This window comes from Lepidothrix coronata, unplaced genomic scaffold (genome assembly GCF_001604755.1).
Source record: "Lepidothrix coronata isolate B3197 unplaced genomic scaffold, Lepidothrix_coronata-1.0 Scaffold229, whole genome shotgun sequence".
NCBI lineage: Eukaryota > Metazoa > Chordata > Aves > Passeriformes > Pipridae > Lepidothrix > Lepidothrix coronata.
Window position 1 is genome coordinate 290445 of NW_016690409.1, and position 23553 is coordinate 313997.

At 48.4% G+C, this 23553-nt stretch overlaps 3 protein-coding genes across 3 annotated transcripts in view; all 3 read right to left on the reverse strand.

Annotated features, from left to right (window-relative positions):
- LOC108506751 (keratin, type I cytoskeletal 15-like) lies at positions 1 to 4918 on the reverse strand. Its single transcript, XM_017834086.1, has 8 exons — positions 4358 to 4918; positions 3786 to 3868; positions 2691 to 2847; positions 2240 to 2401; positions 1996 to 2121; positions 1639 to 1859; positions 811 to 836; positions 1 to 337 (listed from the first exon to the last, which is right to left on the reverse strand). The coding sequence occupies exons 1-8, from the start codon at positions 4916 to 4918 to the stop codon at positions 246 to 248; spliced, it is 1428 nt and encodes a 475-aa protein (XP_017689575.1). The 3' UTR covers positions 1 to 245.
- Positions 4919 to 8660: 3742 nt separating this feature from the next.
- LOC108506756 (keratin, type I cytoskeletal 19) lies at positions 8661 to 13735 on the reverse strand. Its single transcript, XM_017834090.1, has 8 exons — positions 13035 to 13735; positions 11585 to 11667; positions 11157 to 11313; positions 10782 to 10943; positions 10524 to 10649; positions 10192 to 10412; positions 9442 to 9470; positions 8661 to 8940 (listed from the first exon to the last, which is right to left on the reverse strand). Exons 1-8 carry the CDS (start codon positions 13470 to 13472, stop codon positions 8903 to 8905), a joined length of 1254 nt encoding a protein of 417 aa, XP_017689579.1. The 5' UTR covers positions 13473 to 13735; the 3' UTR covers positions 8661 to 8902.
- Positions 13736 to 21697: 7962 nt separating this feature from the next.
- LOC108506757 (keratin, type I cytoskeletal 16-like) overlaps positions 21698 to 23553 on the reverse strand; it is a 3746-nt gene continuing 1890 nt past the window's right edge. Inside the window, exons 4-8 of the mRNA XM_017834091.1 lie at positions 23266 to 23427; positions 22968 to 23093; positions 22652 to 22878; positions 22037 to 22116; positions 21698 to 21717 (exon numbers count right to left, since the gene is read on the reverse strand). Coding sequence (XP_017689580.1) covers positions 21698 to 21717; positions 22037 to 22116; positions 22652 to 22878; positions 22968 to 23093; positions 23266 to 23427 — 615 coding nt within the window. The remainder of the gene's footprint in view (positions 21718 to 22036; positions 22117 to 22651; positions 22879 to 22967; positions 23094 to 23265; positions 23428 to 23553) is intronic.

Below are 23553 nucleotides of genomic sequence, written 5' to 3' on the forward strand. Positions count from 1 at the left end.
TATTTGCACAAGCAGAACAGAAACTTTATTATGTAGGAAACAATAGAGCACTGACAGAGAACAGGCATCTCCAACCCAGCGAGTCAATGCTCATGTACAAAGGCAGAGCAAATCTAAGGAAAGACATTCTTGGGTACATTCTTGTGATTTGGGGGAGTGAAAGGCTCTTTCTCTCAGCATTAGCCAGTATAGAAGCTGCACTGGTTCCATGTGGAATCACGTGAAAGAGGGGATTCAGTATTTATTCATGGGAGCCTCCTGTCACGGATAGAACCAGATCCAGATCTTCCCTCGTCTTCTGTGCTAACGCGAACTCTTCCACTGATCCCAAATGATGCTGGAGGAGGAATAAAACAATCAAATAGGGAAGAAAAAAAACTCCCTCACAGCCAAGACCCTGAGGAGCTGAGCAGTGCAGTTGTGTTTGTTTGTTTCCTCACAAGATCTTTCACATATCAAAGGCAGAACTGCCTTTACATCTTATCTGCTTTCCCTCCTGGTCCTTATCCAGAGTGCACATCACACGTGGATTTGGAAGTATCTTATATGTTGTGTGAATAGCAGAGGAATTTAGAAATCTTTGGGAGATTTTGGTGGTTTAGATTCCCATGCAATCGTTATGGCAAAATGATGGTTTCAAAAGTGAACATAAAATAAAGTGTTATGGTTTTGCCTCTACATGATACAGAATGTGGTCATTGCAGGGAGAATGGAATCTCCTAAGAAATCCAAGGCAAAAAGCCAATAAGTTTGTTTAATCCTATTTTGCCTGTTCATTTCAGCCCCTTGTTAAATAAAAATGTTTCTTACCGTCCTTGGGGTTCACTCCTGACAGCCTGTAGAAAAGAAGAAATATTTCATTAATGACCATCCCTGACCCTGTCCCCTGAAGCCATTGATCCATTTAGGAATTCATGTGAACAGCCAGGATTTCACAGGGCTGCTCTCAATGGCTGGTTTCTCAGGTGTGTTGTTACCTGAGGTGGTGTTAAGGTGCTTTCAGCTTTGAAAGCCACCCTTATGTACTTAAGAGGGAATGTGAACAGCCGTCAGACCAGTTCCTTGTCCTGATATCTCCATATACTGCTGCTCTCCTCAGAATGCCTCTTCTAGAAACTATATAAGGACTAATTCCATGTATAGATCAGGTATGAGAAGTGGGCATGAAAAAGCAGATTTTCCTGAAGTAAGCTGGGGTCTGTACTAAGCTCTTTTCTAGATGGGGGTACTGGTGTGTGAGGATGGATATTTTCACCTCTGCACAAATGTAGAAAACCAAGAGCTAAAGAAATACAGGGAGCAGGTTTTTATAGGTTGTTTCAGGCTGAAGGGCTCTAATTCCAGTGCAAACAGAGGGTTATGTGGGATGTACATATGGTGCCTGGTGCCTTCTGTAATTCACTGTAGTCAAATTGGTGGCATTTGTATTTTCAAATCCCCAGCACCACTGATGTGCAGATTTAGCTGGAGTTATGGCAGCACCAGGGATTTTCCTGGGCACCTGCTTTGCCAGTGCCCCACAGGCTGTGTGTGCAGTGCCTCAGCTCTGCGGGGTGAGCCCGGCAGCCCCAGCTCCCACCCCACACAGTGCCTGTGACTGCCCCGATCTGCTGTCAGGGTGTGGGCAGAGTCACGTACTGCGAGTCCTGGCCCTCCAGCAGGTGCCGGTACGTGGCGATCTCCTGCTCCAGGCGACTTTTGATGTCCATGAGCATCTTGTACTCCTGGTTCTGGCGCTCCATGTCGCAGCGCAGCTCGCTCAGCTGCTCCTCCACGCTGGTGATGAGGGCCTGGATCTGGGCCAGCTGCGCGCAGTACCGGCCCTCCGTGTCCCGCAGGTTGGCCTCCAGCCCGGCTTTCTAAAGCAGGATCGTGTCAGAACAGGTTACAATGCAGGTTTGTGCCACGGAGGGGGACAAGGAGAGGCGAGACAGCAAGGGAGGATGGGGACAGTGTGAGGCAGTGCCTGGAGATGTGCTCAGGGTGGGTCCGTACCATGCTGAGCTGTGACTGCAGCTCGATCTCCAGGCTCTGCACGCTGCGGCGCAGTTCCGTGATCTCCGTTTTGCTGGTCTGGATCTGTTGTGTGTGGGTGGCAACTTCACGGTTCAGCTCGTCAGTCTGCAAGGAAAAAACAACTGTAAAGTCACATATATACTGTATAAAAAAAATTCCATTATTTTGAGAAGGGAGGGAGGCACCTGCCAGGGAGGTAATGCTGAGGCATGTGTGACTGTACCTGAGTCAAGAACCAGGCCTCAGCATCCTTCCGGTTCCTCTCAGCCAGAGCTTCGTACTGTTCCCTCATCTCGGAGAGGACTCTGGTCAGGTCGATGCCAGGAGCCGCATCCATTTCCACGTTGACTGTGCCGCTCAGCTGGTTCGAGTACTCCTTCATCTCCTGCGTGAGTGGAAGGCAGAGGACACAGAAAGATCAGGCTCCCTCCTCTCACACCCTTCCTGCCCCAGCGATCCCTGCCATGGCACACAGGACCTGTGCTGTCAAGTCTCACAGGTACAACACACATGAAACATTTATCCCATTTTCTCTCTCCTTGCACAGGCCTCCCTACTCTCCGTGTGCTCACACACAACACACGTTTTTACATGTGACTTATACGTATGCTTCATTTACAAGAGACATAAAATCCAAAGGGAAGTGATCTCCTCTCTGCACTGTCAGGACTCACCTCCTCGTGGTTCTTCTTCAGATAAGCCAGTTCCTCCTTCAGGCTCTCGATCTGCATCTCCAGGTCTGCTCTGGACAGGGTCAGCTCGTCCAGGACGCGGCGCAGGCCGTTGATGTCGGACTCCACGCTCTGGCGCAGGAACAGCTCGTTCTCATACCTGCAGTTCAAAACACAAACAAGCACTGGAACGTGTCCGAGTTTGTGCTCAGTACAGCTGTGAAATGATCACGTTTAATACAGAATACAGGAGGAACAGTGGGCTGTAAATGAAAACATACAGATCGAGAAGAAGTGTAAAAGGAGTGAATGTGTTTTTTTCCAACATCCAGCTATGGCACATGGAAGCCCAGGCACTGCCATCTCATTTTGTTCCTCAGGAGGATGTGACCATTCGCCTTGCAGAACCTAATGAGGATTATCAGCATCCACAGGAACACCGTCACACAGGACAGGTCGTTTGCAGTGTCCTCTGGGATTTGGAGTGGAGGAAAGCACAGGTAGCCTGGGGCTGCCTGGGACACGAGAGGGAAAATAGGAACCTGCAGGTGCACCACTGCAAGGGAGAGCAGCTGTGCAGGGACCTTGATCATCTACTGAATGTGCTGCTGAGCCCGGGGCATGGAAAAGCCCCATGTTACCCTTGGTCTTTCTTTTCTAAATTTCAGGCTCTGTGGCAGAGAATTTCTGCAGCCCCACAATGATCTCTTCCTGCCACTCTGTTCCTTCTCAGTGAAAATCCCAACCTATTCCTGCCTTCTTTCCCCCATGACTCAGGCTAGTAAAAATAGTTAAGAGCATCACGAAAAAAATGAAGAGCTGGGCTATAACTCATTATGCAAACTGCTCAGTGATCTGGAGGTTGTGTTCTGTCAGGTTTATATTCTGAATTGGTCCTTCATCAGTTCATTCTGTTTGCCAGGGTTTTTTGCATCAGAATTTACCAAGGAAAAATACCTGCCCATAATTTCAAAATGTGCCTTTCAGTGACTGAAGAACTTTATTTTCTACACAAGAAGTAACATCAAGCTTCAAAAAAACTGTTCTGAGAGAAGGAGACAAGCGGAGTGAAGACAAATGTGCCCCAGGTGAACTTACTTCAGTCTGAAGTCGTCGGCAGCCAGCCTGGCATTGTCGATCTCCAGAATGACCCGGGAATTGTCGATGGTAGCAGCAAGGATCTGGCAATTAAGAAACACAGAGAAAGGGTCCTGTGAGTAACGGGGAAATATCGGATCCACATTCCGTGAGCAAACCAGAGATACTCTGTGCAACGTGGATTAGAACCATAATTAGGAAATACATTTGTACAACCCCTGATCTTATCTGTAGCCAGGAGAATTACCTTTCCAGCTTTTGAGGCCTACCTGTCACATTCTTTACAATTTGATTCCTGAAAAAATATATTGAAAAATCTAAACACATTTTGCCAACTTTTAATGTGAACATTTTAATTTCAATGAACATCACATTGTCACAATAAGATATTTGGTGTTTAAATTGAAAACAAGCTACTCTTTTCTGCTAGAATGCTCATGACCTCAGTGTATTTGGGATTGAGGAATTCAGCATTTCTTTTCTAATTATTTGAGCTTATTTTAAAGAGATGGAATATGCAGTTCCATAATTCTCTTGTGTTCTTATAACTCCTCTACATATGAATGTCTCACCTTGTCTCGGAGATCTTCAATTATCTTGTAATAATTGCTGTAGTCCCGGGCGGGGCTGGTGGGGGCTTGTTTCTGGTACCACTCTCGGATTTTCACTTCCAAATCTGAGTTGGCCTCTTCCAGGGCCCGCACCTTGTTCAGGTACGAGGCCAGCCGGTCGTTCAGGTTCTGCATGGTTATCTTCTCGTTGCCGGAGAGGAGCCCATCGCCGCCCCCAAAGCCACCGCCGAGGTCAAAGCCGCCCCCAAAGCAAGAGCCCCCTCCAAAGCCAGAGCCCCCTCCAAAGCCAGCCCCTCCACCAAAGCCACAGGCTGCCCCCCCGCCAAAGCCCCCTCCGTAGCCCCCCCCAAAGCCGGCGCTCAGGCCCCCGCCGTAGCCGCCTCCTGCAGAGGAGACGTACCTGGCCGAGGAGATGGAGACGCCGCGGCCGCCGGAGCCGCCGTGGATGCTCGGGGCACGGAAGGTGCCCCCAGAGCGCACCGAGGACAGGCGGGAGCTGCCCCCGGCGCCCCCAAAGCCGCCCCCGTAGGTGGAGGAAGAGCTCACGAAGGTAGTGGCCATGGCTGGAGCAAGGGAAGGAGCAAAGGGCAGCTGTGCAGCGTGGGCAGAGAGGAGAGGTTGTGCCTTCACTGCCCTGGTGCCTCTTTTATATCCTCACCATCCGAAACCCCACTGCAGCCCTCCCTCCAAAATTCCTCCTCCCTGGGGGTGAGGCCAATTATGATGACATTCCTGACAAGCAGCGCTGGCAGCACATCGCAGGGGCTTGGGCTTGGGGTTTCTTTTTTTAATTAAACAAAAGGCATGAATCAGATGAGTGTTTTTTCTTCAGGCTATAGTTCTGAAACTTAGAGTTTACTTCTCTGACATTCAAGAGTGGAAAAACAAAGTGAGTTCAGCCCCACCCCACCTGCCCGTTTACAACACTCACCATGGCTACATTCTGAAAATCAACTTGATCTGAAAACTAAGTTAAAGTAAAATTCTCCTTTCATTGAAAAATATACAATCATCACTTCATTTCACCGTTATTTGTCCTTTTCTATCCATGTTTTTCCCTTTAAAATTTTGGAATTGAATTTGGAATGTTCTTATTCTTGATCATTGCTTGGAACTAATATTTAGATTTTGGAGTCCGAATTTTTAGTACAAAAAGCACCAATTCATGGCATCATGTGAGGAACAATCAGCGTCCATCAGTGTGCAAGGGAGAGCGGGCACAGTTAATTTATTAATGCTTGTGAAATAGTCAAGAAGGGTAACACAAGATTGAAATAATTAGAAGAGGAAATGTAGGAGGACTAAGGTCCTGTTACTTTGAAAAACTTAAGGAAAATGGGCTTAAGATGAGGAGGTGTGAGCTGCCTGTGTACCCTGCTGGGATGGGGGTGTGGGGACTGTGGCAGGGGGGGAGTTTGGAGAGCCCTGTTCTCTGCCCACCACGGTGACACTCCTCGGGTGAAGGATGTTGAGATGGTACTGCAGGTGCAGGGATGAGCAGCCTTTTCACTCAGGGATGTGCACTTGGGAGGGAAGAAATGGCCAAGTCCAGCTGTGATGTCCCTTGCCCGGCTGGCTCTGGGCACGGCTGAGCACGAAACACGGGGTGCTCTCAGCTCTGGAAACATGTTTCAAACCGAACTTGGCCCTTTGCCACAGCCCTTCAGTTTTGCTGCTGGGCAGATTAATGGCTCTGCATACCTTGCCAGATCTGTGTGTCTCCAAGGGTTGGTGGCTCAGGAGACAAGTTCAGACAAATCCTCCCAAAGATAAAAGAAGTCTCTTTGAGACCCCTGTAATGTCAGTGCCCCGAGGTGTGTGCGCTGCCAGGGGCTGTTCAACCCAGTGAGCACACAGCAGGCAAATCAAATTCCGTTAAAAAAAAAACCAAAACCAAAGAAACCAAACAACCAGCAAACAGACCTCTAGAAAACACCACAAACTTCAGCAGGAAACTTTGGGGAATTTTCATTCAGTCTTCTTTCACTCAGGCTTGATAACTCCTTTGGTTGCTGGTGAAACACATTTTGCTGCTTTTCAACGTGCCTTGGGCATCACTCTGGATTGGATCAGATGGACACTTATAAAAGAGGTAGCAGATAAAAGCTGTTTCTTAATATTTACCATTGGGAAACTAAAAATCAATCAAACAGCCAGTACAGATCATGTCCTATAACATTATTCAGACATCCATTTCTACAGTGTTTTCTCCTTACGGTCTGTACAAGGAAACAGAAGCCCATCACCTGCTGAAGTGAAAAGAAGAGCCCTTTTTCCAGCTTATGCCTTTATTCTGGTCTCACTGTCTTTGCTCTGAGATTCCTTATCCAGTGTCTTGACACACAGACTTGTCCCTTGCACAGTCTCAGCGTTGTACCTGTGGTGCACAAACTCCTTGGTTTGTCATCTTCCACGGAGCTTTCCTGGAACACATCCCCTGACATGTCTGTGCTGCACAAACCCTTTTGTTACCTCTGCTGTGGGATTAACGGAGCTGACACACTCCAACCCCTCCTCTCAGGACAGCAAGTTCGAGTCAAGCAGCAGCTTGTTTGTCATCTCAGTGATAACTCTATGACTGATAGACCCATCACTCAGAGAAGAACCTGACATACCTTTACAAAACTTTTTTTTTTTTTCCTGAGCCAGGTTCTAAAATTATAGTGTCTGTGTATTTTATATTAAACATTTCACCAGAACTCCTTCATTGCCCTGCAGATATGGGACAAAATCAATACAACTGTAAAATAAAATTAGGCTATAAACCCAAGAATTCAGGATTCTTATAGTTTGCATTCCTGGAGCAAAAAGATTTTCTTGTCAGACATTCACATTTGCAGCTGGACAACACCAGAAATCTGCACCAGTGACCTCACACCCCAACTGGTTTTGTCACAAGAACTTCCTCTCAGGGAATGGGATTTGTTAAGATTAAAAACCAAACCTGGAGTTGTTTGTCCTGTCTTCTGAGGGGGTTTCCAGGTCTGATTGTTGTAGGGAGTAAGTTTGGTACAAAAATGTGCATTAGCAAATGTGTCAGCCCTCAGGAACTGCCTGTGCTGAACCATCGAAAGCTGCTTCTCCTGGCTCTTCCCAGAGCAAACCCCGCAGAAATGGGTGAGCTCCTGAAGAACCCCCTGCTCTCCATGTGCTTTTCAGGCCACTGCTCCCTTCAATTCTGCCCCTGTTTCCCCCTGTTCTCCCCATCTTGTCCCTTTCTCTGTGTCTCTTTGCTGGTTTTCGTCACTGTTTTTGTCTCCTGTCACAGTTTTTCCCTGTCACAGTGAAGCCACTGCCTAAAACCACCGTGCCTCATTCCAGAGGCGGAGCTGGCATTGTCCGTGTCAGTACTGACAGCTGAGCTTGACTCACCGCTGAGCCAAAACCAACTGAAGAGGGTTGTCCTGCATCGAGGGAGCAGGTCCAGAGCTGTGGGGTGCTCTGAGCCACGAGAACACTCCATTAATCTGGTGTGAACAAGGGCTCATGAACATTTCTCAAGGCCAACAAGAGAAGTGCTGAAGGATCTGGTGATGTGTCGCTGAAACACAGGCTGCACTCTGATCCACTCTGGGGGAGAGCAGTGTTGGGATGCTTCCAGTCTGGGCATATCCCTGTTCCCACTCCCCCTCAGCTGAGGAGCCTCTGGTGACAGCAGGAGCTGGGAAGGTGCTGGTTGGGCTGGAGCCATGGGTTGCTTTTAGCACAAGCCCTGAAAAGTTTCCTCAGCTGTCGGCTTGGAGAGGGGTGGTAGGAAATGAAATAATTGATTTCTGGGGCTGGAAAGTGATTCCGTTTGGAATTTCAGCTGGGATAATACACCTTCAACAGCATGAGAGAGAAGGGGGCTAAAATTGGTGCTAAAGGTTGGTAACCTCTGTGTGAACTGGGGGAGGAAGTGAAGAATTCTCCCAACTGCTGCTCACCCTGTTTGTTCCTGTAGGAGTTTCCTGCGACCCAGTTTAACAGCTTTATGTTTTACTCTAATGAAACGTCCCCCAGCTCCTGCTGCTCTCTGGAATCACTTCCCATCCCACTGCCCCTGCTCTGCAGAGTGCTCAGTGTTGTAGTTAAAAACCCGAGTCATTCTTGTGTGCCCCACTGAGGGGCTGGGGATGCTGTTGCCTCCTTATTCTGAGCTCCTGCCAGCAAGAGGAGACAGAAGGAATCAGGATGGAGCCCAAGCCACCCCCACACTGTGAGCACTCCCCTCTCGGGGAGGCTGCCTGGCTAATTCCTGCCTGAGTAAAGCCAAACTGCACTGAAGTATCACAGTAACTCCAAAGAAGCAAAGATTGCAAGAAGATCATCTTTATTCGAGTAGATGCAGCAATTCAGCACATGCAAGACCTAGAAATAATTGCAAAGCTGACTCTATTTGCAACTGAATGACCATTTTGTGAGTGTAGCTGCCGAAACTTTGTGTGCCCAAGAACTTTCTGTGCTTTAAAAGTCGTTTCCAGCGGTTCAGAGTGATTCCTCTCCGTCTCAATCCCCGTGTGCTGTCTGTCTTTTCTCACTTTGCAGATGACCTTTGGAGGATCCTCACTGCTGTTTCCCATCTCCCCGCTTGTCTCTTTTGTCTGCAATACCATGGAGAGAAGGAACAGCAGTTATTTAAGCCCAGCTCACACGAGCCCACTCTGTGACGGGCACTGAGCTTGGCTTGGGCCTCGTCTCTCATTCCCTTCTCTCAGAACTTTTCCTCTCCATCTCCTGCATTTGACTCATCCCTTTTAAGATACTGCTGACCTCTAACAGCTCAAGGCAGGTTTCAGTGGCGTGTTCCTGCAATTCCCCCAAGCTTCAATTCCCGTGTCCTTTCATCTGGGGAAATGATTAAGTGTTTTGTGCTTTGCTTTGCCTTTACTGTAGCAGAGTCTGGGGTTTTTTTTCCTCATGTCTGGCATCTTTTAATGGCTGAAATTTGTTCAATTCTAGTCAGAGACATCATTTGTTACTTATTAGATTTTTTTCTGTGGCAAATCAATGCAGACTCCTCTCTAGAAAGGACCAAACTACCAGAGTTATGTGTATTTCCTTTTACAAAATAAAGCCTCTCCTGAGAGAGCAAGGATTCTTACCAGGAGTTCCTGAAAGGGAGCCAAACATCCTGTGGAACAAAGAGAGAACATTTGAACAAGGAGTTAACACATGAAATGCCGTGTGAGACAGGGATGGATGAGAGCAAATTCTCTGTCAGTCAGGTACATTGTGGTGGTCAGAGCAGGGATACCCATCTCCCTGTGCTCCTTCTCAGCCAGGGAGAGGGAGTTGTTGTAAGAAACATATTTTTAAACAACTGCATTGGGAAAAGACAATTATGGAAAAGGAGGAATAGAGGAAATCAAAACCTTTCCACCCCGTCTCATTTTTTCCCTCCTGGAGGCTGTGTGAGATGACAGAGAGCTGTGCTCCTATGTGGGGTGACTCAGGGGCTGAGCAGGGCCAGCCTTGCTGCCTTCTCTTCACAGTGTTTCCTTCCACACTGATTCCTGAGGGGTAAAAGCTCTCTGCCTGGCAACAGGAAGTTTATAGGAATTTGTTCTTAATTTTTATACCCTGTAAAACATTATTATCTGCACTTTTCCTGACTGTGAAGCGGCTGATCACTCTAATTGTTGTTACACTTAATCTCCTGTGTTTTCTTCCCCTTTAGAAACTCTCTGAGGCCTCATCTCATGTAAATGGGAGCTGTAACATTTCTACTTCCACCAGGGTCCAGAGCAATTAATTTGGTACAAACTGTAGACCCCCGGGAGTGTTGGCAGCTGCGTTTACTGAGGTGCTGTGGCAAGTGAGCACCACGGCAGGGTCAGACAAAAGGTTCTTACTGGGACTCCTGGCCTTCCAGCAGCTGTCTGTAAGTCGCGATCTCTTGCTCCAGCCGAGTCTTGATATCCATGAGGATCTTGTACTCGGTGTTCTGGCGCTCCATCTCAGCTCGGAGCTCCGCCAGCTGTGCCTCCATGCTGCCAACCAGCCCCTGGATCTGCGCCAGCTGCGCCCCGTAACGCGCTTCCGTGTCGGCCAAGGTGCTTTCCAGCGCCGCTTTCTGCCAGGGGGAACCACAGAGGGGCTGGTGCCACGTACAGGACCCTCCCCGGGGAGGGCAGTACGGGCCCATTTCAGTGGGGGGGGTCAGGCAGTGCAGAGCTGGACGTACCATGCTGAGCTGGGACTGCAGCTCGATCTCCAGCCCTTGCAGGCTGCGCCTCAGGTCAGTGACCTCGGACTTGCTGCTCTGCAGTTGTTCGGTGTTAATGGCCACCTCCCGGTTCAGCTCCTCGGTCTGAGACAGGGAAAACACCACGTGAGAAGGATGGGCAGTGGAGGGCTGTCACAGCTGCTTTCTGTGCCTTTTAGCACTTGTTTCTTTCATGGGTTTTTTGGTCAGTATTTGCACAGTATGGAGGGGGTTTACCTTGCTGTGGAACCAGGCCTCAGCATCCTTCCTGTTCTTGTCAGCCATTTGTTCATACTGGTCTCTCATATCCGCCAGGATCTTGGACAGGTCAATGCCTGGAGCAGAGTCCAGTTCAACACTGACCTGGCCGGCTACTTGTCCTCTCAGGGCACTCATCTCCTGTGGGGATGGCAGAGGAGACAAAAGAGGGCACAATCATCACTGAAAACATTATGAACCTCCTGTTCTTTCTTCAAGGGCTAAGGCTGACTGACTGCCCTGAAGTACTGGCGAGGGGTCCCAGCCTACATGGAAATCTTTTCCTCACCCCTGGAGGCCCCAGGGCAATCCTGAGGGACTCCACATCTCCACAGGCTGTTTCCTGGGTTTTACCTCCTCATGGTTCTTCCTCAGATAGGCCAGCTCCTCCTTCAGGTTCTCGATCTGCAGCTCCAGGTCGGCTCTGGCCAGGGTCAGCTCGTCCAGGACACGGCGCAGGCCGTTGATGTCGGCCTCCACGCTCTGGCGAAGCCCCTGCTCAGTTTCAAACCTTCAGAAGGCAAAACAAGCCCATTCAAGTTCGCTGATTAACCAGCCCACAAGAAACACATTATTTTATATGAGAGTGTTTGGGTTTGTAGGATTTATGTGATGCAGATGGTGCTTTTAGCAAATACATGAAGGGCTGAGCTGCACAGACAGGATCAAACCAGTGTTCACACGGGGGTTTTATGGCCATTCTGTTCTTGTTTCATTGCCCTTTGGCTCAACAGGGGGTTTTGCCTCCTCACGAGACCTTTCCCCTCTCCAAAACAACTCACTTGGTTTTGAAGTCGTCGGCAGCCAGCCTGGCGTTGTCAATCTGCAGCACAATCCTGGCGTTGTCGATGGTGGCATCAAGGATCTGCAAACAAAGGGAGCTCATTGCTGAGGCTGAAACAAGTGTTCTCTGCCTCCCTGCTCTGTGGATAAGAGTGAAGACTCTATTTCATCTGTAGCTACTGCAAACAGAGGTGTAGGGAAGAATCAATGATTTGCAGCAAACACATTGCACAGATTTATCTCAGACTTCTGCCAGGATTGGCAGCTTTGGACGTATCCTTGTGTCTGGTGTGTGAAGTGGCTTTAGGTAGAAAAGCCACTTCTCTCAAGCCTCTCTCCACTGTGAGACAAAACTATGGGCTGGCTTAGGGGGAGAGGACTCAGAGGTAACATCTTGGAACATATTTTTATTTCCTAGAACACCCAGGATAGTGTTTATTTATTCTTTTAATGCATCATGAAAGCCTCTAAAGGAAATGTTGTTTATTTAGGAGGGATCCCTGTTCAGTTTCACCTGGAAAGCACATCATTGCCTGCCACTTCTAAAACTCAAAACCACAAAAACAGCTGGAGCAACATTTTCCCTCTCTTAATGAAGGGGAGTGAAGGAAAAAAGTCTCATTGCCAGTTCTGCCTTCAGCAGAGCTCAGATTCTAAATCAGGAGCGAAGGTGGATGGGTGCAGGAGGAGCAGGAACCTGCATGGGAGCGGTCGTGAACTCCAGGCTGAACTCCGAAAACTAAACCTCAAGTTTTCTCTGATTTATTTACATAGTTTAATCAGCGACTGCCTGTGTTTTGCAGGGTGTGTATCACCTCAGCAATCTGTTATCAGGTACCCATGGGCTCTTGGGGCAAATCCTGCATTTATGTATAGCATTGATTACTTCGTGTCTGCTGCTTCCTTTTTCCCTATGCCAAATGTTTCAGTGCTTTTATCTCCATTCCAAGGTTAAGTAGGGGAAAGATGAAAGAGAAATTGTCCTTAGCCCATTTTTATTCTCATTGTTAAAGCAATATGATGGGGCCTCTAAGGGTTTTCAAACCTTATGGCAGGTGAGAGGTACAGAGACAAGCAGGTTGCTGTCACTGCTTGGTTCTCTTTATATATCAGTTTATATATGGTGATATGTACATTAACTGGTCATAAGTGTGTACATGACCAGCATGTGTGTGTGTACCTGTGTGTGTACAAAAGCAAACACTATCAGAGAGTTAAGTACTCAGACATCCCACACTGACTGGTTTGTGCCTTCTCCTGGCTAGCATTTAAAAAGCAGATAATTCCCTACTGCCATTTTCTTTATCCCCCGCCCATTCCTTGCACATCCATCTCACCTCCCTGCAAGGCCCTCTGGGGGCTCCCTAGGGAAGATTTGCTCTTTGGGTTTTCATGCTCTGCTTCTTAAGAGCAAATCAAAGATGGATTTTGGTAAATATTAACACCTACCTTGTCTCGAAGGTCCTCAATAGTCTTGAAATAAGAGCTGTAGTCCCGAGATGGGCTTGGCCCTTGTTTTTGGTACCAGGTTCGGATTTTAGTTTCGAGGTCAGCGTTGGAGTCCTCCAGCGCGCGCACCTTCTCCAGGTAGGACGCCAGGCGGTCGTTCAGGCCTTGCATGGTCGCCTTTTCGTTTCCCGAGAGGAGCCCGTCGCCTCCCAGGCCGCCCCCATAGCTAAAGCTGCTGCTAAAGCTGCCTCCGTAGCCTCCCCCCAGGCCGCTTCCCAGGCCCGAGGAGACAAACCTGGCCGAGGACACGGACACGCCCCTGCCCCCGGAGCCCCCGTGGATGCTGGGGGCCCTGAAGCTGCCGCCGAACCGGAGCGAGGAGCCGACAGGCCCCCCCACCACGGAAGAGCTGGTTTGCCTGAAGCTGTAACTGGCCATGGCGAGGAAAACCAAGGACCTTGGAAAACCAAGCTGCACTCACAGGTTCCTGATCCCGAGGCAGGAGTGTGCCCTGCTCCCCCACCTCACTGCTTTTAAGCCGGTGACAATGGGAGTTGTCTCCAGAAGGTGTTATCTGAGACCCGTGGAATTTATCAGCCCTAAACCCTCTGCCAACACGGCAATTCCCTTATTGGTCAGTGGCTGTGGAGTGGGCTGATTCCTTCCCAAATACCTCCACACACGGGAGGCAATTCCTCCCCCTGACCACCACCTCTTGAAGCAAAAGGTGGGATTTGGAGGAGGCGTCTCCGTGCCGAGGGGAGCGTTCCTACACCTGGTCAGAGTTTACCTGCATGGAAACAAAGGGGTGGGAGTGCACGGCCCCGCTGCGCCAGCGCCAGGATCACAGGGACTCACACAAAGACCTTCTTGTGTAATCTCATGAAAGAGTTTTAACAGAGTGATTCAGCCTGATAACAGAGCTTGAAAGGAGCCGAGCTGGTGTGGACATGGACAAAACCTGTTCCTACCCCTCTGTTTTCCTCATTTCCCTTGAGACAAGTTTTTCTTTCAGAAGTGACATTTTCTCTGTTTCTTTCTTTGCTCTACATTCCGTTTGGGCCGACAGAGAACCTGCTGCATCTGAGAGTGTCTGGTTTTCTGCAGACACAAGAATCCTTCTGAAGCAGCCATGGCTGCATTTGTAGCAAAGAGAAGCATTAACAACCCTGAGTACCTGGGGAGTGAGGAGAAACAAGTGCCTGATTATACACTGAGTCCTTTGATTGCTGCTCGAAGAGAGAAGTGATGAGAAGAAACAGAATCACTTAGTCTTCTGGTATTTGAGAGTCATGAAAATGTTATTTCTAAAATTTTCAAGTCTTCTGTTATGCAAGATGGATTTTCAAAAGCTTTTGCTACTGCAAGCTCCTCCCTAAGCATCCCTAACACACGAGGGGATACTCACAGCTTTCCTTCCACTCTCCTTCCTTCTCACTCCCTTCAAAGCTCTGGAGGTCCCCAGAAGTGCTTTGGAGACAGAGGGGGTGCTGTCCTGGCAGCATTTGCAGCTCTCAGGAGCAGCCAGGCCTTTCTATGCCCATGAAAAATGCTCCAGGTATTTCAGGCCACACAATAGAGCTGCACTCCCTGTGTACAGAGGTGTCAAACTGTGGGGCAGCTTCAGGGAGGGGAAGAACAAACAGCACAGGGGAAGAACAAACAGCACCTGTATCACCTTTATCAGGAACCGTGCAGTGACTCAGGGATGCAATAAATCACTGGACACACACAGGATGTGTGCCACACTTCAGCCCTGGACATTGACCTGAGTTCTTTCCTCTCTGTAGAGAGCTCTCCACCTGCACAGTGAAGCTGTGCAGCCTCTCCTCAGAGCCACAGGGCCACTGCTGCTGCCAGAGAAACGACAGTCCTTCCTCCTGGAGACCTGAATGTCCTGTTCAGCCCCGGGTGGGACAAACCTGCCTGGCCAGTAACTGTTCCAAGGGCTGTGAACAGGTGAATGGTGCTGTCAGGAGGCTGCAGTCTGCCTGCAGACAGAGAGAAAGCTGCAGGAGAACAGTTATTTTATCATTAAATACTCATGTCCATGTGCTTTTCTGCACTGAACAGAAGTGCAAGAAGCTGAAAAGAGAATAAATCCCAGTGTGTCCTTTTTGAGATTTGTCTCCTGCTGCAAGGAGAAAGGAATGTCCTTCCCCTTAGGTACTCCTCCAGCATTCCCTGGACTCCCACGTCAGGACCTCAAAGCAGTGTATTTTTGGGTTTTGCAAAATGAAATGTACATCTGTTCTATGATCCAACTCATGAAAATGTGGATCTGGAAGGCCTCTGCACTCCCTCTGCAAGCCTTGAGTAAAAGCAGCAATCACCATGTGTCACACTGGCAGAATATTGATCAGGTCCTGCAGGCATGGTGGGTTTGCATCGGCTGGCAGGGAAGAATCTCCCAAAAAATGAACTGCAGTTCTTCGTGGCAGTTTGGAAGCACAGCTGAAGATGTCAGGAGAGGAAAGGCTTGGGATACACTGTCAAATGGATTAACCTGATTTGTACCACCAAATAAGCTTCTAGTACCAAATCAGTCCCTCACACAGCATTTGTGCTGAAACTGATTTTTAAGTTTCCAGAAAGGTTTTGGTTTTTTCTTTTAACTTCCATCTCTGTTTTACCTCAATGGCTGCATGTGTTTGTTTTTGTAGGGACTCCTTTAAGGTGAGAACATGTACTTAAATGCTTGGAAAAGCCTTTAGCATGGCCAGTGAAAGAATGTGCTTTTAGCATTCAGCATAGGTCTCATTTTCTCCCAGTACCATAAACCTAATTTATTGTAGGGTCAGCTTTTCCCCTGTAAGGAATGGTCAGCACAGGGATTTTCCTTTATCTGCACCTTATCAGAGGGGAAGGGAGACACATTTTTTCAAGCAAAGTCATCCAGTCACACCCAAACTCCTGGCTGGAACTGGGTTCTGCTTTACTTTTATGAGCTCTGCCTTACCAGTCCCTGCTGCTTTATAAAATCGTTATTGTTGTTTCAGGGTAGTTTTATTAACTGTAAATCCTTTTTTCTTGCCCTTGAGTGACTCTGGCATATCCTTCTCTCTTCTCACATCCTGCTGTATTTGCTACCAGGAGTTGCTAATGCAATTCCAGTTAAATGAACTTGCTGGACATTTTAACCAGCTTTGTTGGTGGCTGAAGTTCCAGTGATGCTTCTGTGGATGAATGAGCAATGCAGAGTTATTATTCTGAATCTACCTTTTAAATTTTTAACTGTTTGTCCCTTCTGGTAATTATTCCTTTCTGCCTCTGCTTCCACCAGTGATAATGTGCTGCCTTTTCACATCCACATTTTTAGTCTCCATCTCTTCTCTTGCTCATCCAAACTTTGGCTGCCCCTCCCAACCAATTGTGCCACAGGCCCTCTTAAGATCCCAACTTGGGATGTTTTTCTTCCCTTTTGAAGACCACAGGCATGAAACATTTGCAGCTCTTTAATTCAAGCACAAAATTCCATATTTTTTTCTTTAAACTTCCTCATGAGAGGAACCAATGGCAACAGGCTCTGATCTGCAGCTGGTACCAAGGTAACTGTGGTGAATGTCTGCCCAGAATACATTTCTCACCTGTCTGGCTTTTATAGCCCATCATTAATCTTTTCCCTTAATCCTCACAAACCTGGCATTGCCATATAGTCCCCAGATGTGCCAACAGATTCAGAGACAAGGATGTTTCTGTGCTGAAGGGGCAGGTCCCAGCACGTGCACGCACGGCTGGGAGCGGGTGGGGAAGGGGAGGGAAGAGCAGAGCAACAGTGGGAACTTGCTCAAAATTACTATTTTTGCAAAGTAGAGGGAATGTGGTGAAGGGAAATGCATGTGGGAATGCACAATTTCTGCATTGAAAGAGGTGAGAAATAAGGTCATGTAAGGGTTCTGTGTTAGCAGAAATGAGGAGAGTAAGACACAGGACAAGCCATTCCTGTCCAGGGCTCTGGGTCGCTCCCGGCAGAAGAGAAACGATGGATCAATGATTTGAGCTGAACTGGAACCATTCCTGCCCAGGCTCCTGCAGAGCTACAGAATTTAATTTCTCAGTGGTTGCCATTTATAGAATATTTTAATAGATTAGTATGAGGAAAATAGTAAAAGATCCTGAAGAGCTCAAGCACTTCAGTAATTTCAAGCAGTATAAATACTTGGCAAATCCTTGAAACTGGCTGTGGTGTGGAAAAACCTCATTATTGTCCCTGTTACCCTAGAAACATAAACAGCTTTAAAGTCTTTATCAGTCCAGAACTCTAATGATAAAGCACATAAAAGACTAAAGTACCTGAGACAGGAAAATAAAACAGATTTTCTTATCGTGTGATTAAAGATTGTGTGGGAAGGAAGGCTCAGTTGGGCACCAAGCCCTGAGGAGTGAAAGACAACTCACTGGATGTACTTTTACACTTCCTTTAACCTGTTATCTGGCTGGTAAATCTCAGCAAGGTATGATGGGGCTGGAAACTATTATTTAAGAGCCAAGCATCCAAGGGCCAGGAGGACGTGTTCCAGAAGTCAGGTTTGTGCAGGCAGCGGCAGAGGCAGCGCAGAGGCTCTGCCAAACCCCGGCAGACTGAGCCTGTCCCGGGCCAGGGGAGCTCTGGGTGCTGGGCTCTGGCCACGTCAGTGCAGTCACAGTGAGGGAGGAGGCCTGGAACTATCTCAGGGATCTTCCCATAGGCCACGTGGAAAATTCCTACTCAAAAATGCATCCCGGATTTGGGAGAAACAGAGAGTAGATGGGGTGCGTAGCAGAGCTGAGCTGCTTTATTCTGTAAAACATTTGTATGTCTGTTATTTCTACCTATGTGCTCATATATTTATATCTATACACACGTATTTGTACTCACAGAATTATAGATTATTATTTCTCTCTCTAATTTCATAAGAATATATTCTGATCATGGGGATAAGCCACGGCTTCCAGTAAGGGCTGAGATTTTACTGTGCAAGCCTTAAACACATGTTCTGGATTTGAAAACAAGGAGCTGTCTTAGTACCCTCCTGATGGATCCTTGGATTTGGGCTTTCCCAATCCTACAGGCGGTTTCATACTCGGTTTTAGTTGAGAGGAATTCTCGGAGTCTCCAGATCTCTCTTGGGCTCAGTGAGAAAGTCCAGCTGTTGCTCTGCGAGGGCCAGTCCTGGAGCCTCCGGTTTGGGAGCTGCTGCCAGGGAGGTGTTTGTAAACACGTGGTTCTCATGGCAACTCTCAGCCCACAGAAAGCCCTTGGGAGCCCTGGCTCTGGCTGCCCTGGCTGGCCACACACCTTTAGGGGAGGAGAAGGGGATTTCTGGCTACTCTTAACAGTTTGTGCCACTTTCAACCAGGGGCATTTTCCCCGTGTACCAGGCAGGTCCCTCCCCAGGCACTCCTGGCTGTTACCTTAACTGGGAGCTGTGGTTTTCCACCAGCTTCTGACACCCCAATTCAGCTTTAAATATCTTCCTTTCATTAAAAACCAAGGTCTGTGCCAGTTGTCTGTATTTTGGGCAGCCCAAGGCCACCAAGGCAAGTGACTGGAATGTGCCTTTTCACTCTTTCCAAATGGATTCAGCTTTAATAACGTAAGAACTAGTGACATGTTTTCTAACATTTTCAATAGACAGGAGCAGTTGGCATTTGTTTAAAATCTCTGCGTGCGTGTGATCGCTGTGAACTTTTGGGTGCTGCCATAATTATCGACATCGGGTTGTGGGAAAGAACTGAACTAACACTGGGAATGTTGTAAGAAAATGTTGATTACTGAGGCTGTGGGTGCCTTTGATCCCAGCCAGGGCTGGGAGCACAGGGGTGTGCCAGGGAAAGGTGTTCCCTGGAGCCAGGCTTGGCGGAGCCGCGGAGCGTGGGCTCCCAAACGGAGCTATTAGGAGTAATTGCAGCCTGCAGAAACCTCTCTTTAGGCACTGCTAAAACAGCTCTGAGAGTCAGCCCCAGTGTGGCTGAGAGTGCTTGTCCTTCATCAGGGAATCATGGAATGCTTTGGGTTGGAAGGGACCTTAAAGCCCATCCAGTCCCACCCCCTGCCATGGGCAGGGACACCTCCCACCAGCCCAGGTTGCTCCAAGCCCTGTCCAACCTGGCCTTGGACACTTCCAGGGATGGAACAGCCACAGTGTGGAAATACTTAAAGAATTCTGAGGTTGTATGACATGAAAGAATAGAAATTGTTAATTGGAATATGGAGAGAAAGGATTTTTCCTGCAAGAATTCTCGTACTTGGTTAACTTGGCTGCTGTTATTTTTCACGGTTATGGTGGGCTGGTAAATGTGAAAATATCACAGGAGCAGCTTCCTCTCGTCTCTCTTTTCGTCACAGGCACAGTGAGCCAGAATTCCTTTTCTCATTTCTTGAGTCCTCGTGGGCTGAGAGGGAAATGTGCTGTGTCACCTCCGTGGTCCCATTTCCCTGTGGCCAGGAGTGCCATGGCCCGGCAGGAGGGTGCACAAAGGCACTGGGAGCTGCAGTGGGCTGTCGTACCTGTCCATACCTAAGAGCTGCCTTTGCAAAAAGAAACATGTGCTGTGGGTCTTAATCCTGCAGGTACGTCCTGATCCAGGGGGAAGCCAGAACTGAGCCTCTTGAACCCTCCCAAAGCCACGATCCCTGGATTTGGGGCCTTGGGAAGCGGGAGCGGCACCGAGCTCCCCCTGCAGGCCCGGCCGTGGAACACAGCGCCTTTGGATTCGCCCTCCTCCCGAGCGAAATGAAAATACAAACCTGCCGATTTTACTGTTCCTTAAGCTGTTCTTTCCTTGGCCAAACCGTGTCTTAGGGTTGAGGCTGGAATTTAATTTGGAGACTGTTTAGAACAGTTTCTGTCACAAATCCTAGTGTATATTTCCTGAATTGCCACCAGAGGATGCCATGTGAGCCAACCCAGATGGACACACTGCCCGTCACCTACGGATAAATCCTGTCCGTGGTACGGAGCTGTGGGACCTATTTCTGCGGTTCCTGGGACACAGCAGTGGAGCAGAACTGGGCTCAACCACAGCATTGCCTGTACAGACACTGCCAGTGTGCCCCACCTAAAAAAGAGCAGAAGGGAAGCGGGAGACTCGAGAGCGTTCCCAACAGACAGCCTAGAACACACTTGGCTCCTTTCTGGGGTCACAAACATTCTTCCTAGTTAAGCTGTGGCTGAAGAAGGTGTTTGATCCCAAAGGCCATTGTAGCTGCCTAATGCTGAGGGGTTTGGGGTGGTCAACACTGGCTGATAGGAGAAGTAAAAGGGAGCAGAAGGCAGAGCAGAGTCTGTTACTGGCACAGGAGCAGGAGAGCCCTGTCATGACTCCAGGGACAGGTATTTCTGCTTTGACTTTACAAACCTCCTTTGTTTCCCAAGGAAATAGTTTCTCTGACTCATCTCTTTTCTACTGTGCTGAGAATTTGGCTTTGGATTGTAACATGGAACAGTTTGATGCCTTTTAAACTAAGAACTACCCTGTTATCCGAATCTAAGATGTTTTGCCTGACCCAGATCTCTTTGCAGACCAAAGTGCAAGTGCACAGCTGTGTGACAGGGTAGGAAATGCTGGTGATTTAGGAGCAGTTCAGGGAACAACGAGCTTTGTGAGACCCACCTGGGTCTGGGACAGGGTGGCAGTGGAGCCACTCCTCTGCTATGTGACCAGCCCTGTTCAGCAGCTTCCTCAGCCCTGCAAACCAAACACTGAAATGCAATCTGTAAGTTTGAAATGACTGAAATATTTCACCTTTCTCTCTTGAGCCCAAATAACATGAGCATGGTTTTGGTTAGGAAGTTTGAACCTTGCCTGCACTCTGCCATCCTCCACCCAGAGCTTGCACGGCCATGGAGCTGGGAATGGCCTTATGGAATAAGGAAGCACACTCCTTCATATGGAACTAGCAAATAAAAGTCCTGAGCCCGGATTTTCCAACATAGCAGGAGGAATAATCCCAACAACTGAACATTAAGTTAGTAGGAGAACTTCTTTCATACACCTCACTCATTTCCTGACCTGACCTTTTGCTTTATCGAACAAGATTAGACAGAGCTCTCATCTAGAAGCTGGGAGAGGGCTGCCTGGATGGGATTGATTTCTTGTTCAGTGACTCAAAGGAAAGTGGGTTTGATTTGACAAAATTTTAATGAAATTTTGTAATTGATCCTGATTTTTCAGTTGAACTGCTGAACTGCTGAACTACTCGCACAGCCCTTGGAACATACGCCATGAAAAAGGGGTTCCCCCCCCCTTTCTCTTCCCCATAGGTGTCACTCTTGAGTTTAATGTGGATTCATCTCCAGGATTTTATCCAGACATCAACTGAGTTAGGGTTCACACATTTCTTTGGGGCCATAGCACATAATTCACCCAACCTTGATTTTTCTGTGAAGGTTTATCTCTCTTGTTCCACCTAAACGTAAGTACAATATTAATGAACCAAACAGACGGTTGGACAGAGTTTTCTTTGCATTGCAGAAAGGTAAAGCTTTATTGGAGGCATTGTCATGCAGCAGAGCAGTGAGTGCACTGCAGGAACGTGTGTGTAGGCACAGGGATTGCAGTGATGGACGGCATGAAAAGGGAGAAGGAGATCATCTGAGGAGAAGCCCGGGAATTGTTGTGGGCTGGGCTGCTCCCATGGCAGTGAGTGGGTCAGGGAAGCCCAACACACCGGTCGTATCTTAACACACTCTGGACTGCCCTGTGGAAAGAAAGAAGAATTGATTGCTCTGACGGGGAAATCAAGAGTCTCTTGCAGCACTGATATTTCTATTTATGTGCTATTTAAATACCCATTTGTGAGCAAAAGCATGGGAAAGGAGATCAGCCTGTGTCTGGAACTGGAGCCAAACCACATTGAAATGAAGAGCTTTGATGGGGAATGGTTTAATCCCTGCTGCAATTGCAGATGTGGAAGTCATAGGACAAGGTTGGTATTAACAGGAAAAGGGATGAAACACAAAATGTGAAAGGCATGGGAACAGGATGGGTTTGGATCCTCTTTGGAAGATGTTTCTTACCTGCCTTGTCACTAGATTGACCATGACAGTAGGAAGTAGAAGAATGAGAATGGGAGGACATTCCCCCTCCTTGACATGATCTGTGAAAGGAAAGGAGTTTTAAGAAAGGGAAAAATAAATACATACTGACATCACATGCAGTGTGTGTAACAGCTCGGCTTTTCCTGGACCTCACAAATAATTCTTTATATTTTTATTTCCTTCCCTCCAGCTGTATTTTCTTAGAAAATTATAAAAGCAAAACACTCTTGCAGCATAATTCTTGTACTCTCCCGCTCCAGCTGTTCTTGCTCGTCTGCTGACAGCAGGAACTTCATTACAGTTTGGTTTGGCACGGTGATTCCTCTCACAGACTTCACTCCACACAAACAGGTCAAGAGGAACTGATTAACTCAAAACCTGTCAGTAACAATCTGCTTTGTGTTTCCCTTGGTGTTTGATGTGCTTATGAGGTTTCTGATAGATACATCTCAGTGCAGATGCTGTGAAAAAGAAGCTGCTGAATTTAGGTTTCAGCTACAGACAAGTAGAAGATTCTGCTCTGTCTTCCATGAGTGCTAAGAGAGAAAAGCCTGTGATCGACTTTGTGCCCTTATTTGCAAACAGAGTACGTACACAAGGTCCTGCTGCCCCTCCTGCAGCAGTGCCCGGTACTGCTGGATCTCCTGCTCCAGACGGGTCTTGATGCCCAGCAGCATCTTGTACTCCTGGCTCTGACCCTCCATCTCACAGCGGATGCTGGCCAGCTCCTCCTCCACGGAGTGGATCTGCGCCTGGATCTGTTGCAGCAGGCAGCCGTAGCGAGTCTCGGTTTCTGCCAAGGAGTTCTCCAGAGAGTTTTTCTGGAAGGGCAAAGGCAGGAGTTGAGGAGGGGAGCTGTGGTGCTGCGTGCCCAGCCCCAGCAGGGCAGGCCCAGCCCCTGCCCACGTACCGTGCTGAGCTGCGCCTGCAGCTCGATCTCCAGGTTCTGCATCTCGCGCCGCAGCTCCGTGAGCTGGTGGCTGCTGCTCTGCATGTCCTGGCTGCTGGAGGTGACCTGGCGATTGACTTCTTCGATCTGCGGGGGCAAAGCCAGGGACACCTTCTGAGCCACAGCATCCCCTGGGGGAGCAGGTTTGCTGAGGGAGAGCTCAGCTCTGCAGGGAGCCTCTCCCTTTCCTCCTGTCCCGGTGCCCGCGTGCCTGGGCTGTGCCACCGGAGGGGACTCCACTCTGGGCATTGCTACCTACCTTGACTTCATACCACTGCTCCACCTCCCTGCAGTTCCTGTCGATGATCTGCTCGTATTCAGTTCTCAGGTCATTCAGGATCTTTGTCAAGTCCTCTCCAGGGGCAGCATTGACCTCCACACTCACATCCCCACCAGTCTGAGACTGGAGCTGCCTCATTTCCTGCAGGGAGTCCAGACAGAGACACAAGAGCACACACAGGTCATTTCTTGTGCTGGAGACTGTGGGTAAAGCAGTATCAAGGTAAAAAAAGGAGCAACAATCCCTTGGCCTAAGGTGGAATTGACT